This window comes from Neolamprologus multifasciatus, chromosome 23 (assembly GCF_963576455.1).
Source record: "Neolamprologus multifasciatus chromosome 23, fNeoMul1.2, whole genome shotgun sequence".
In the NCBI taxonomy this organism is placed as follows: domain Eukaryota; kingdom Metazoa; phylum Chordata; class Actinopteri; order Cichliformes; family Cichlidae; genus Neolamprologus; species Neolamprologus multifasciatus.
Window position 1 is genome coordinate 287,117 of NC_140460.1, and position 14,444 is coordinate 301,560.

Sequence of the window (14,444 nt, forward strand, 5' to 3'; positions counted from 1 at the left end):
CTCCTGGGTTGTTGTTTTTGTTACATTTTATTAAATATACAACCCACTATGTCAGTGTCATGTTGAAAACTTTCACGTGTTTAAAATCATTTTCACAAGAATTCAAACATGAAACAACGTCTATATTTCTATAAATAATGTCAGACTTGTCAAACCTAGTATGAATGGTGAAGCTCAGTAAATAAGAGACACAGCGTGCACATGCTCTCACTAGAAGTGTTGCATTTATTCAGGCTATTGAAGCGTGATGTATAGTATAGTAAACTCCATATTACATCTTTTGTATGTATATTGTAACACTTTTGTAAAGAAGTTCAACTGTTTGCTAAATGTTGGGTTGTTAGCACAAAATCAGCCGTCAAGCTGCAACAATTGCTAATGAAAAACAGTCGTTGGGGGGGTTAACTCAACAGGCGAAGCATGTTTCAGGTTACATTCACAAATATGTCCAGGTTGGCCAAAGGTTGTTAAGGCGTTTGTTGTTAGTATTTAAGTCAGGAAGACACACTGAGGGGTAAATCTGATGAATTAAACTGAAAGGTAATGAACTTTCTGGTGCCTCTGAGACTCAATTACCGACTCGTCAAAGTCGCCCTCTAAAAGTTCTTCGTGTGCTTTGAATTGCAGTCTACAGCACAGAGTTTGTACTGCGGCCTATATTCCCCGTGCCACTCTTATTTCTCCTCCAGCAAATGCAGCTGATAATTACAGTGCTGATGATGACAGTGCACACTACTGCGATGACAATTAGCGTGATTGAAATATCACGAGAAATGCTTCCAGTATCCCCTTGTCCACTCCTGGTTACGTTTTCATCCTCTGAGGTGGGGGTCGTCTTGACAGCAGGTGAGGGGGTGCTTCTTTTGGCTGGAGGTGTATGTGGCCGCCTCCTCTTCTCTGTTGAGGTCAGCACGGGCTCCTGAGTAGAGCTGAGAGATACCAGGTTCTCATCTGCCAGCAAAGCAATCATCTCGCCATTCAGACTGGAAGGAGTGTCACAGACCACAAGGCTTTGGTTGGTCTTTGATGGGTGCTGCTTCAACCAGTCCCTAAGTGGCAGAATATCCTTGTCACACCTCCAGGGGTTTTGCTGGAGGAGTACTTCCTCTGATGCAGTAAGGGCGTCTAAACTCTCCTGTGGTAGGTTAGGGAGGGAATTGTTTCGCAGGTCTACCTGTCCCAGGTGGGTCAGACCCTGGAGGAAACCACGTGGGAGGGACTTGATGAAGTTGTGTTCCAGAGAAATGTTGACCAGTCTTGGTAGGACCTGGAAAGTCCCAGCTTGCAGGGTCGTGATCCGATTGGTGTGCAGGGATACCTCTCCCAGCTGCTCCAATCCTCTAAATGCACTGGTGGATACATAAGTAATCCGGTTACGACTGAGGACCAGGAGGCGCAACTGAGTCAGGTTCCTGAACGTGTCATCTTCCACACGACTCAGCTTGTTGTCATACAGCCACAACTCCTGAAGGGCCATGGGCCCAAACACCCTTGGCCCCAGAGTCTCCAGCTGGTTTTCATACAGGGAGATCTGGGAAAGATTTGGCAAGTTTAGGAAGATCCCATCTGGGAGAGACGTGATCTTGTTGTTGGAGAGAAACAGCTTCTGGAGTTTTGGAGTCTTGGAGAACAGGTCACGGTGGAGGTGAGTGATTTGATTGTCCTGTAGTGACAGCTCTCCCAGGTTTGCAAGGTCATCCAAAGTACCAACTTGAAGCTCCTGTAGCATGTTTTTATTAAGGCGTAAAGTTATGATCTGAGAAAGACCCTTAAAGGTTTCTCTAGATAGCTGGCTGACTTTGTTACCAGAAAGGGAAAGGTAGCTCAACTGTTTCAGTGGACGAAACGTTTCCACAGGTACTGCAGTGAAAAGATTCCTACTAAGGTCAAGTCTTCTAAGCTCGGTCAACAGAGAAAACCACTGAGGGCGAAGTACTAAGAGGTTGTTGATGCTTAGTATCAGAGTCTCAAGTTTCTGCAGATTTTTCAACAAGGCTTCTGGCAGATCCTGCAGTTGGGTACCAGTTAACGTTAAGGACCCGATATGTGGGGTTGAATTAAACGTGCCAGGGCGCACTTCCCTCAAAAGAGATTCTTTAATTATCAACAAATCCAACGAATTCGTCATGTGTTCTGGCTCCAGAGAGTTAAAACTGCATTTTGAAAAATAGAGTTTGGTGGCAGATGCCGGCAGCGGCATGGGGAAGTTTGACAGGCCAGTGCACTGGACTGTGCTTCCTCTACATTGGCATCCATCCGGACACGCCCAGACAACACTGAGGGCCATGAGAAGTAGCAGTACAGGAAGTGTCATTGGCAGCTCCATTATTGCCCTAAAATAGAAGAAACATATATGTTGATTGGTTACATGCCAAAGTCACCAAACAAATCAGTGTGAGCCATGTTTTTTGCCATATTTAAGAAAAAGAAGTCTGGATACATTAAGATTGTGAACAACCTGTGGGGATTTTGCTTTATGTGGGAGGCCAGCAAACGCTCATTAAAAGGAGTTGTTACACAAACGTTGTTATTTTTGCTTACGAAAGTAACTGAACTGCTCCACTTTGGATGTTCATGAGGGAAAATGGACGTTGTTGCATTTCTGGTATGTTGACAGCACTGGACCTACTCTGAAATTTGATTTATTATTGCAAAACCTTTTTGCTTACAGAGCAGTAAAGAAAGAAAATGATTCATTTATCTCCTCTCCATGTCAGATTGGGATTCTCTGCTCCCAGAAGAGCCCGTTCTCACTCCCGAGGCGTGACATGCCGACGTTTTGTCACGTCCCGCGGCGTTCCTGAGGAACGCGAAAGGAGACCTTCGGCGTTCTTATGGTACGCGGCGGGTTATGGCCGAAATCCAGCGCAATGACGCTCCCGCGGTAATAGACGTTCCAGCCCTGTATTCCAGCCCTAAACCTAACCTTATCCCTAGCCCTAACCATAACCTTTTTCCTGAGCTTAACCAGGACTTTAATGATGTTAAATAGCGTGTTTCTTATCGATTTGAAGAAAAAGAGCGAACATGTGTAGATTGAGTCCATACGGTTCTCATATTTCCTCATTTTTCCGAGGTCGTCATTTAGGAACGTGGTGGGTAGCCGAAAACGTAATATGTTGACGATTTGTCACCTAGCCTAAAATGTGACGCTTTGGGAGTGAGAACGTGTTGCCCAGAACCATCACAGTGATAGGAAAGTTACTGAATGCAGCTCTAATTACTAACAGTGTCTTTTACTGCTACAATATAACCTGCATTATTAACATTGCGTTAATAATATATCCTACAGCCTTGATATTGCATTAAAGATGTTTATCAAAGCTATTGCCACCACGTTAACCTTTTTATTACAGGTGCAGCCATGATTATTTTATACACATCGCATGTTTGTGCTCGTTCAGTGTTGATGCTCAGTCTGTTAAAGAAGGTTTTAAGCTTTGTGAAGCTAGTGTAGGTGACTCGGAGCACAGAAGGATAAACAGCATACACGCTTACAACACATATATAATCCTGCCAGGCCAAAGGCCCGAAATTCATTTAGCTTCTAACTGCATTTTCAGTTTGCTTGGTAACAGATGACAGAAGACCAGTCAAGAAAGGACCAGCCCTTAGAGACCATCTAGGCTTGAAATCTATTGCCATGTATGGAAGGTGTTATGGAAAGAGGAACTTCTGTGTCTGTTTTTAGCCATCTAAGACGTACCATTTACTGTAATCGATGTATTTGATCTGTAATCAATGTATTTGATCTGTAATCGACGCGAGAAGGGGCGTAAACCCTGATGTTATAAAAGCATTTTCAAGTGTGTTCTTAGCAGGAGACGTGTGCTGATGTGATGCTGCAGACTGTGTTTTAATAAACTCATCGTTTGATTGCACTCTTCTGGGCCTCTGTTGGTTCGTTTCATTGCTCAACATTTTCAAACCCGTGACAGTCTTCATGTTGTAGCCTCTGAGTTTGTGTTTCATCCAAGAAGCCGACATTTGCATAAATGAATCCAGCGTTGCCCGTAGCTAGGTGCACTGCCCACCAACAGGACTGACTGCTAAATGCTCGGCAGGCCTCTGGCAGCAAAACCATGTATGCAGCATTTGTGTTAAGCAGTAATTTTGAACCACTCATGCCTGAATAATTTGTTTTGCAATCATTTTTGAAAGTGAACACTGAATATTTGTTAGCAAATGAAATCAGTGTTTTGTCTGCTTCTCAACATGCCAGACTGCCTGCACAAGCTTGGAAGCTGAGCTGTTCTCACTGTTTGTAGAGGCTCAGACGGCTCCTGGAACAAAACCAGCATCATGACCTGCTTCTCCACACAAATTCACCAAACTCACAGTCCTGCCACTGAGGGCTGGCAAGCCTGAGTTGCTTCTCAGTAGATGGATTAGTTTGCAACAAGAGTGTCTCTCAGGAAGGAACTTTGTAAAGACAAAATAAAATATCCTTCAAACGAACTCAAAGGCATCAGATTTCTTAACTTCCTTCTTTCTTTTACATCAAAAGCAGAAGGTCATAAAAATGCTGGTCCGTCCCAGCTGCTCACATTTTAACACATTTTTCTGTTTTCATTAAAAGGTTGGAGAGGTGGTACTAGCTTCCTGCTGTGAGGGTGAAGTCATTGTTTCCACTGCTATTACAAGTTTATAACGTTTACATGACTTCATACTAACATAATACCTCATTTAATTCCTCATAATTCTTATTTCTTTTAACTTTCCTTTGAGAGACACCGAACAGTTTCATGATTATTTCCTTTTTCCTTCCTGCTGTGAATGTGGCCGGTCAGAGTTCAGACTTTAGTCATAGACGGGTTTCTAATTACCGAACTACTGAAAAATAAAATTTAGGTACCCTTCCTTTTGTTATATGGGATCATTTTCGCTGTATTAAAAAGCAGAGGAGCAGCAGGAGGGAGAAGAAAAGGTCAATTAACACCTGAACTAAGTGTCATCTCTGGCAGACTTTATCCTCTCAGTCCAACCCAAAAACATTCATTTCGTCGCTGGGACAGCCTGAAATGATCTGTATTGTAATATAACGGTTAAACTATTTCCAGTTACCAGTAATTCCTTAGATGTTTTTCTCCCTTCGATAATTAAAGGCTCAGGACATTATGTTCTGTGAAAAGCGTGTAGGAGCCGAGCTGCAGAAGGTCACTCATGTTTTGTTTAACATGTTTTGATGAACACCGTAGCTGCATAAAAAATACACTTTGTCATGTAATTCAAAATGCAACTCTTATAATAATGACACATTAAAAAGCTAATTGTTTTACACATGAAAACACATGACACATGACTATGTATTATAAATGTAATATTTAAAAAATAACAAGAAGAAAAAGTAACAGACTTTATATCTTATTCCACGTTACTGTCACAGATTCTTTATCTTGTTTGTTTCCTGTTACATTTACCTCAGAAACTGGACACATCTTGAGTAAATAAACGTTTTTAAAAAGAAAAAGTCAAATAAAGGAACAAAGTAGGCCAGCGTGCTGCTTTGCTGAGCTTACCTCTCGTGCTGCGATGAACAGAGACAGGGAGTCGGTGGTGTCTTTTATGTGCGTCCTCCCTTCCTCCTCAGTTTCACTAATCCTCTGAAAGTTTCCAGCACTGCCTGAACTTTCACACCATCACATTTTCCTGCTCTTCGTCATCAGTCAAACTTTATAAGTCAGCTTTTTTCTCTCTGTCTCACACAAGAAATGTGTAGATCCTGTTTCTGAGCTTCCTGGCCGTCCCCCCGCCCCCTCGGTGTCTCACACACACTCTTTTTTCTAAATGTGTTGGAGGGGGATCAGACCAGCAGAAGCCCCGCCCTCTGGTACCAGTCTGGGACTGAACTGATTTTGTGTTTATGTGGGTATTTGCTCTGTGTTTCATCTTAAAGACACTTTTTTAGTGTCTCCAGCTTCTTTTTTAATGGACAAGGAAAGATGTGTGTGTGCTAGAGGTTACAGGAAGGGTGACAAGTGACTCTGGACAGAACAATGGAGATTGTTTTGTGTTTTTCCATGGACACATGGACACAAAAAAAAAGTCCATGTTACTTTTTTTTTGGGCGATCGTGGCTCAAGAGTTGGGAGTTCGTCTTGTAATCGGAAGGTTGCTGGTTCGAGCCCCGGCTTGGACAGTCTCGATCGTTGTGTCCTTGGGCAAGACGCTTCACCTACTGGTGGTGGTCAGAGGGCCCGGTGGCGCCAGTGTCCGGCAGCCTCGCCTCTGTCAGTGCGCCCCAGAGCGGCTGTGGCTACAATGTAGCTGCCATCACCTGTGTGTGAATGTGTGGATGTGTAAAGCGCTTTGGGGTCCTTAGGGACTAGTAAAGCGCTATACAAACACAGGCCATTTTTAGTTTGTGGCGATGTTGTTTGTGTGTCTGCTTGGGTGTCCAAAGTATGGTCTGCACATATGTTTGGAGTAACATTCATGGTATGCTTGCAAATTGATGGGTTTGGTTTCCCAAATCCACTTTTAGGGACAGACTGTAACACAATCCAGCCACAAACACACTGAATGAGCCGCATGCTTCACTCTCGCTGCTGTAACAAAAATGATACATTTTCTATTCATTTTCTTATTATTGTCATTTTCATATCATCATGAAACCTTGTGCGGGGAAGTTCAGGAACAACTTTTAGCATTTAGTACATCTGGAAAGAATTAAGCCACGAAGCTTTCCTTCGCAGCTTTTGCTCGTGTTGTGTGCATATTTCTCATGTGAATCACCGATGAATCCCACGCTACTACAAAACAGAGTGGAGCGGTTTCTTTGATATCACAAAGAGTAAAGGGAATCATTATGTGATTAAGCTTTAGTGCTAAATTAGTCTTGTTTTCTGGTTTGTAGGTGAAAAAGATGGCGCTGATCTGCCAGTGATATGCAGCTTTTAAACTCTATCACACAGGAAACTACTGGGAACAGATAACGAGGGTGGAGCTCGTCTAAAGGCAGATGTTGCTGCAGTGCACAAAACTGTCCTAAACACTTGGTGTTTGCAGAATATTGCAATATTGAAACATAAATAATTGTGTTTTATAACTGATTTGATTTACATACCTCCGACATGAGAGCTATTGTATGTTTTTAGTTTTGCATATTTTACTATAAAGCAAATCTGTCCCACATTCTGTGTACAACAGCTTCTAAATTAGTATCCTAAAAGACTGCAGGACAAGATTTTCTCTTCTTCTGTGCTTTATATTGTAAGGTAAAGACCCTGCAATAATAGAAAAATCCCATCAAATAGATGCAACTCTGTGAGAAAGTACTTGGCAACAATTGCAAAGACAAACAGGATGATTGACAGGAAGAAACCTCTGGGAGAGACAGAGTTTAATAATCAATAACTAATGATTAAATGCAAAATGAGTTTATTATCCTGTTAATTCTACAGTTTTCAGTAAAAGAGTTCAGGATCAAAAGAATTTCCTGCTGGAAACCCATACGTTTATTATTGACATTTGATTAGTACTAGTATTAGTATTAGGTGCTCTTCACAGGTATGGGCGTGGCCTCCCTCCTGACACTCACCTGCACCACCTCGTTTCTCCTCTCTACTCCTCACTGGATAGTTGAACTGAAATTGTCATGTTGTGGTGAGACTGAACTCTGATAGGTGAAGCATGTTTTCTTGTTCCTGAGTAAGATTACCCACTCACCGTGTTTTTGCACCTGCCTGTCTTACCTGTGGACAAAGCTGCCTGATCCACTCGCGTCCACAAAGAAACACTTACCTGGATTAAGCCTGTGAAAGCTGGGGACACCTACCTGCACACCAGTCTGTGGAGAAACAGTCAATTCCTTCCCCCACGAGAGCCTGTGAGAACAAACAGGAAAACCAGCGCGCTCAACTTCAATCCAGACAAACCAGCTTAATGGTGCTGAACCATAGGAACTTATGAGTGAGGACCGGTATACAGTATTTAATGTTACGGAGCAGTTAGAAAAGCATCAGCACTTCCCTTTCCTCAGCATTCAATTCAATTTATTTATACAGACTCAAATCGCCTCAAGGTGCTTTATTTTGTAAGGTAGATCCTACAATAGTACATACAGAGAAAAACCCAACAATCATACGACCCCCTATGAGCAGCACTTTGGTGACAGTGGGAAGGAAAAACTCCCTTTTAACAGGAAGAAACCTCCGGCAGGGGCGGAGCCATCTGCTGTGACTGGTTGGGGTGAGAGCATTTAAAGAAATGCTTTAAATGCACTATTACAAACTTACACGTGTAACTGTGAGTGCTGAAGTTCTCAGTCATAAGAACTTACCTGAGACGGCATCAATAAAATCAGCTGACCAGAACATCTGTGACAACTGAAAACACTTAGCTGTGAGTTACAGAGCCATGTGAAGATACCAAGGTTCCTTTCACAGATTTACAGACTGATCAAATGTTCACCTTATTGTTCAGTGAAATCTTTGAAAGTTTCTAGAAAATCTAGAAATGCAATCGAGTCCTGAAAAAACACATAATATATAAAAAAGCAGCAGGGTTACAGTTACAGCTGCTCTTCTTTGTGATGTCACGAGTGCATGTTTTCTAGGGAGGGTTTAGAAAGCAATATTAGGATATGTATTCAGCATGACTCAACTTACAGCCTGTTTTTGTTTTTTAAACAGCTTATTATTGGGCTTGATTAAGAGCATTAAAATTCCACCCTGCAGCCAAGACTCTGGGAATTCCACATTTGCTCATGTTTTGGGAAATCCCTCCCAGCTGCGTTACGGTCAAAGTTAGAAGGTTAACAAATGAAAGGTTCCTCCCAGAGCTGTGAATCAACAGGTTTTTGTTTCTCTTCCTAAAGTCTTGTTTTCCACATTGGTCCAGTATTTCTTGTGGCCCTGCAGTTTTCCTCTCCCCACGCTGACCCTGTGTATGTGCCCACTGTTGTGTGAGCTCAGCCTGCTGGAAAGTCCTAATCACCTGTTGTCATAGCAATGAACTTGGGCGCTGCTCACCAATTCATCCTCTTTTGTTTGCTGCTTGGTTTAGCGTCCAGTCACCTCTCGTGGAATTTGTGGCATCTGCCGTCGTTTTTAGGGTTTAAAAGACTTGAAAAATTATTGTCACTCAGGCAAATATGGCCCTTGTTCAGTCTCTACAGAACAATGTGTAATGTCCACCTGTGAGGACGTGCTGGTCACACATGAAACTTTAAATGTACGAACTTCACCTTTAGTTATTTCCTTTCTCATGAAAAACATTTGTGTCAAAGCTTTGGCAGAATTAAAGATGTAATGAAACATGTAGCACAGTCATTAAAAAGGGAACTGGGCTGGATGTACGTTCACATTTTTGAGGTCATGACAGAGGCTTGTGAAATTACAGGGGCGTCGTTTCAGAAATGGATTTGTCATCTCAAAAGCTCCACGAGCTTGTGACATCGTGGATAGATGTGTTTCCTGTTTTGAATAATATTCCTGTAAAGATATGTGATTCCTTCTGGGAAAGCACATTTCTGTAACATTCCTGAAAAGGAAGTCAAATCCAGATAAGGAATAATGGTTGTTTACAGCAGCTGTTCAAATAACAGGTGCTGTAGGATTAAACAAGATACTCCAAAATCTTGACCTCGATCTGCTTAATCGGTCAAATATTCAGCAGTTTGATCACAGAAGTGGACAGGTTTAAGATAAAAACACACTTTAATCATTAATTTTCATGGCATAAAATACAAAAACTGACAGCATCACAGCTAACCCTAACCCAGCTTTTAAAAAAGACCATGAATGCCTTACAAAGAGAAATACACAACAGGCACTGGGTAAATAAAGTGTAGCTCCAGTGAAAACAAATTCACAATAATAGAGATGTTGATCAAACAGACGACACACACAGCTTTAACATTTTGAAATAAACATCTGTAAATAACACAAATATAAAAGTAGACACTGTCCAGTCGTGCGCGTCGTCCTGCAGTTTCAAGTATCCACCACTGGAGGGCAACAAATCACCTGCAGCTTTAACACAGACGTGTGTTATCTATCAGCTGCTGAAGCACTGTAGTCTTGGCATAGTAGATAAAACGTACATTTATAAATACAGCACAGGCATCAGAGTGTATGACTCGAGACATGAAAGCAAAAGACGAGTGGAAGAAACCAGGTTTTCACTTTATGTGCTTGAAAATCAAACAGTGGTCAACAACAGGTGGATTCTGCAGGGGCTCTATGGCTTTAACAGAAACTGTATGACTATAGAATAAACAATGATATATGTATATATGCATTATACAATCCTCTCATTTTATTATCATAATTACACCAAAATATTTTTAAAGAGTTTGAATATGTGCATCATAGCATGAATCTTTTTACCAGTGTTGGGTACTTTTAATTTGAATAATTTGGACATGAACAGGCAGGACTTTAGCAGCCTGCATAGCTACCCAGTTTCAAAATAGCCCTAAAATCTTCCCGTTTGATTGATGAGCATTCAAATATTTGCTCTGTATGCTGACTATTGACAGATATTAGTTTAGCTGTGATATAAAATACCATCTGAATGTACTTTTTTCTGAAAAACCCCACAGGGTTCAATTCATCATATTTCAAAGTCTGATTTTCTAAGGAAATGTGTTCAGAGAAAACAAACACAGTAACTGTCAGCCGCTAGAAGAGGATCGTTTATCTAGTTGTGCACCAGCCCGATAAGCCAGCGCTACGCCTCATGACGAGCACACTCAGCCTTTAGCTTATACATGGCCTTGTGGAGGCGATGCATGCCATACATGGTAGCAAGAATAAGCGACAGCCCTGCAGCTAGTAGAAGGATGTGAGAGAACATGAGGAAGCCAGCCAAAGCCGTGTTTGAGGGCAGAAACCACACATACACCCAGCCTTTCTGATGGTTATGGTGGACGAACTCAGGCCCCGGCTCTATCACCAATATGCCATAAAAAGGAGGTGACATGTCCCGAGCAAATTTACCAATAAGTTCAGTGGAAAGTGATGCTGAGAGTGTTGCATGATCTGATGTGGTTGCTTTTACAGTCTGAGTGGTTATTTTGTCAGGGACTTCTTGGGTAGCTCCTTGAGTGGTTTGGATCGCCGCTTCCTTGGATTGAGTAGCCGTTGTGGGGGGTGTGGTCATGGAAGTTAAAGCTGATGTTTGTCCAGAGGTTGACAACATGTGGAGTGGTTGTGTTGGTGACCAGTTCAAATCTTGTAGAGGAAAACTCTTGGCTGTTGTAGCACTGCAAAAGCTGAACTCTTCATCATGCAGCGAGCCAACGGTACGCAGCAGCTGGTAGACTGGAGCGTGACACATCACGTCATCTCTGTCCCAAAGCACATGCTCATTGTGTCTCATCCATCCTGCAATGCCTCTGATAGCACAATTACAATCCCAGGGGTTTCCACTCAGAGTCAGATTCATCAAAGCTGGAAGAGACACGAAAATATCTCCTGGAAGACTGCTGAGGTTGTTATTGTCCAATGAAATTTCAAGAATCTCTCCAAGACCCTTAAAGATACCTTCTGGTAGGCCATACAACTTATTGTCATTGAGGTGAAGTTTGTTCAGGGTGGTTAGTTTGGAGAATAGCTGGGGATGAAGATAATGGAGGTTGTTGGATTTCAGCGAGAGCTTCTGAAGGTTTGGAAGACAGCAGAAAACATCTGGTGGAAGGTCCCTCAGATTGTCATTTAAATGGAAGTTCAGCATAAGCAGCCCAGACATGTTAGCGAACAAATTTCCAGGAACCGTGATGAGGTTGGTGGCATATAGATAAAACTCTGTCATGTCGGGCATGTGACCCATCAGCTCATCTGGTAGAGATAATAGTGGATTCTTGTAAATGGTGAGTTTGACCAACTTTGGCATGTGGTAGAAGCTCTTTTCTGGGATGGCCTGAAGTTGGTTGGCGGATAAGGTCAGGTTTTTCAGGTTCCCCAGAGGCCAGAAGACTTTAGGTGGAAGGCTGGCAATCTGGTTTTGATGGAGTTTTAGCTCCACGAGGTTGATGAGTTCGTCAAAGATGCCAGCTTCTAGAAATTCTAGTTCGTTGTAATAGAGTATAAGCTGCTGAAGTTTAGTCAAGGAGTGAAAGATGGTAGGAGGAAGCTTCTTTATGAAGTTCCTGCCTAGATTCAGAAAGGTGAGGTTGGTCAGTCCTTCAAATATGTCTGAATCAAGACTCCTGAGTTTGTTGCGGCTTAGGTCCAGATCCTGCAACCCGCCCAGTCCTTCAAACATATCTGGATGAATGTTCTCAAACTGGTTCCCATCTAGATGCAGCTGCTCAAGAGCAGCAAGTGGACTGAACACTCGAGGAGGAAGGGTCGACAGATCGTTAGATGACAGCTTGACAGACTTGAGCTGGGGAGCTACGAGGAAAGCCTGAGGATGGACGGTGTGTAGATGACTCTTTATGAGACTGAAACGCAGCAGGAGGTCCAGATTTGCTAAACTTCGCTCGTTTAGGACATTCATGTTTGTAACACTGAGCTGCAGCAGGTACGTGTGGAGAGGCAGAGGCGGGATATCAGTGATGGTGGAGCCAGTACACATGGCAGCGCCTTGAGAGTTGCATCGGCAGCTGCTGGGGCAAGAACTGCTGTGGGTGAAGTCTGGGATCATAAAGAGCACGAGCATCATCCACGTGGTGCCTGGGAAGTAAAAATAAAGCCAATGAGAGTCCAAATTTGTCTTTATTTCGATTTTAATAACTCATTTTAGTCATTTTATCTGTATAAAAGAAAACGTCACCCCCTGAAGCCTGAGCCATTCGAGCGTTTTGAACATGGAGCATTTATTGACCCTTCTGATATTTCAATTATATGTTTATTTTCATATATATTTTATATTTTTGCAATTTATTGCTTAAAATAAATTGTGCACTTGGGTTTTTCAGGGAGAAAAAACTGATGACTGAAGTCTTAAAAGCTTTCATGTATCAAATATGAGGCATTAAAGGCTTAAACTGAGTTAATGATGTAGCCTAATAATTATAAATACAGTAGTAATAGCAATCATAATGAAAATATTTTAAAAATGATGTTATTTCATAGATACATTTCAGAAGCATTGAACGTTGAAAACCAACATAAACATTTGACTAACCTCTGAGGTAAAGATCCATCACGGATGGTTTGCTCCCGAGCTGCCTGCTGCTCTCTGTGTTTAGACTCTCTGTCTGTCACGCTATCAGCCCCTGTTTCACCAAGACGTCTGCCCCACAGACATTATCTCATCCTTCATGCTGCTCAGGCCTTGAGATTACTTCTAGAGTTCAGCGATAAAAGGCTAGCGAGAAAACGTCAGCATTATGACTTTTGATTTATTCACTTTTCTGGATACTTTAATGCTGCAAATTAATGTAAAACTGATGTCATCTTAGTCTTCAGAGCATTTCATGCACTTTGTTCAGTTTGACTTTCCCAATGTGCAACATTTGTTTGGCTATTTGTTGACACATTCAGACATGTTGATATTTTGAAAGCTGGCATCACAAATGTTGACTGACGCAGAGGGTGCTGTTTCATTTCCTGTGTACTGCAGCTCAGGGGCTGCACAGAAACAGATAACGGCCATATCTGCAGCAGGAACGTTTGGCCGTTTTGTGCATGTACTGTATTGTTACTAAACTAACAAAAGCGAGTAAAGCATACTTGTGTTCACATTGGTAGATTAGTGGGTGAACTCTAATTGTGTTTTAATAATAATAATAATAACTTTATTTATAAAGTGCTTTCAAACAAAGTGCTGAACATCTCAAGTGCAAGCATTTTCAGGTTTGAGCTCCTACTGTAAGACTCTGTCCTTCTGTACAACACTTCTGTAAAGTGTGAGGTTAACAGTCAAAATCACAGCGAGGGAAAACTGTGCAATGAGTCTTTACCTTGGGACAGATGTTTTGTTCTGGCAGTCAATCAATCAATACTTTATTTATATAGCACATTTAAAGACCGGAGGTACATCAAAGTGCTTCTCAGTAATAAAATATGAAACAAAATTAATTGCATATGGGTATGATAGTAGAGTATAAATACATTCCCAGATAAAACAAGCACTAATTAACCCGGGAGTACTATGTTAAAACAAATATGTCACACTTAGTGTAAAAGTTCGGTAAAATCAACACATCAACTGCAAAAACCCAGTAAAACAATAGGTTAAAATTACTTACAAAATGTAATAAAAGTACAAAGTGTACAGCCGACAAATCACTAACTGAAAATGCAAAATCAAATAAATAAGTTTTCAATCGTGTTTTAAAATATTGAATCAGCTGGAAGACTGTTCCAGAGGTTCGGTGCAGCAATGGCAAAGGCACGATCACCTCTGGTTTTCAGCACCAAGGTCGTTTGACTCGATGATTGAAGTGCCTTCCTAGGATACAGGCTGAGAAGTTCAGTTAGCAAGGCGCAACATTATTTACGATTTTTCCTTACTGTTCAATATAAAGCGCCTTGAGGCGACTGTTGTTG

At 41.8% G+C, this 14,444-nt stretch overlaps 2 protein-coding genes across 2 annotated transcripts; both read right to left on the reverse strand.

Moving 5' to 3' along the window:
* Nucleotides 1-205: 205 nt before the first annotated feature.
* Nucleotides 206-5,753, reverse strand: lrrc15 (leucine rich repeat containing 15). Its single transcript, XM_085151772.1, has 2 exons — nucleotides 5,520-5,753; nucleotides 206-2,333 (listed from the first exon to the last, which is right to left on the reverse strand). Exon 2 carries the CDS (start codon nucleotides 2,324-2,326, stop codon nucleotides 629-631), a length of 1,698 nt encoding a protein of 565 aa, XP_085007898.1. The 5' UTR covers nucleotides 2,327-2,333; nucleotides 5,520-5,753; the 3' UTR covers nucleotides 206-628.
* A 2,744-nt stretch (nucleotides 5,754-8,497) lies between these two features.
* On the reverse strand, nucleotides 8,498-13,451 carry LOC146490575 (uncharacterized). Its single transcript, XM_085151771.1, has 2 exons — nucleotides 13,078-13,451; nucleotides 8,498-12,623 (listed from the first exon to the last, which is right to left on the reverse strand). The coding sequence occupies exons 1-2, from the start codon at nucleotides 13,094-13,096 to the stop codon at nucleotides 10,675-10,677; spliced, it is 1,968 nt and encodes a 655-aa protein (XP_085007897.1). The 5' UTR covers nucleotides 13,097-13,451; the 3' UTR covers nucleotides 8,498-10,674.
* Nucleotides 13,452-14,444: the final 993 nt, after the last annotated feature.

Bases quoted from the DNA above. Each gene is read 5' to 3' on its own strand.
- lrrc15 (XM_085151772.1), bottom strand. From the start codon at position 2,326: ATGGAGCTGCCAATGACACTTCCTGTACTGCTACTTCTCATGGCCCTC.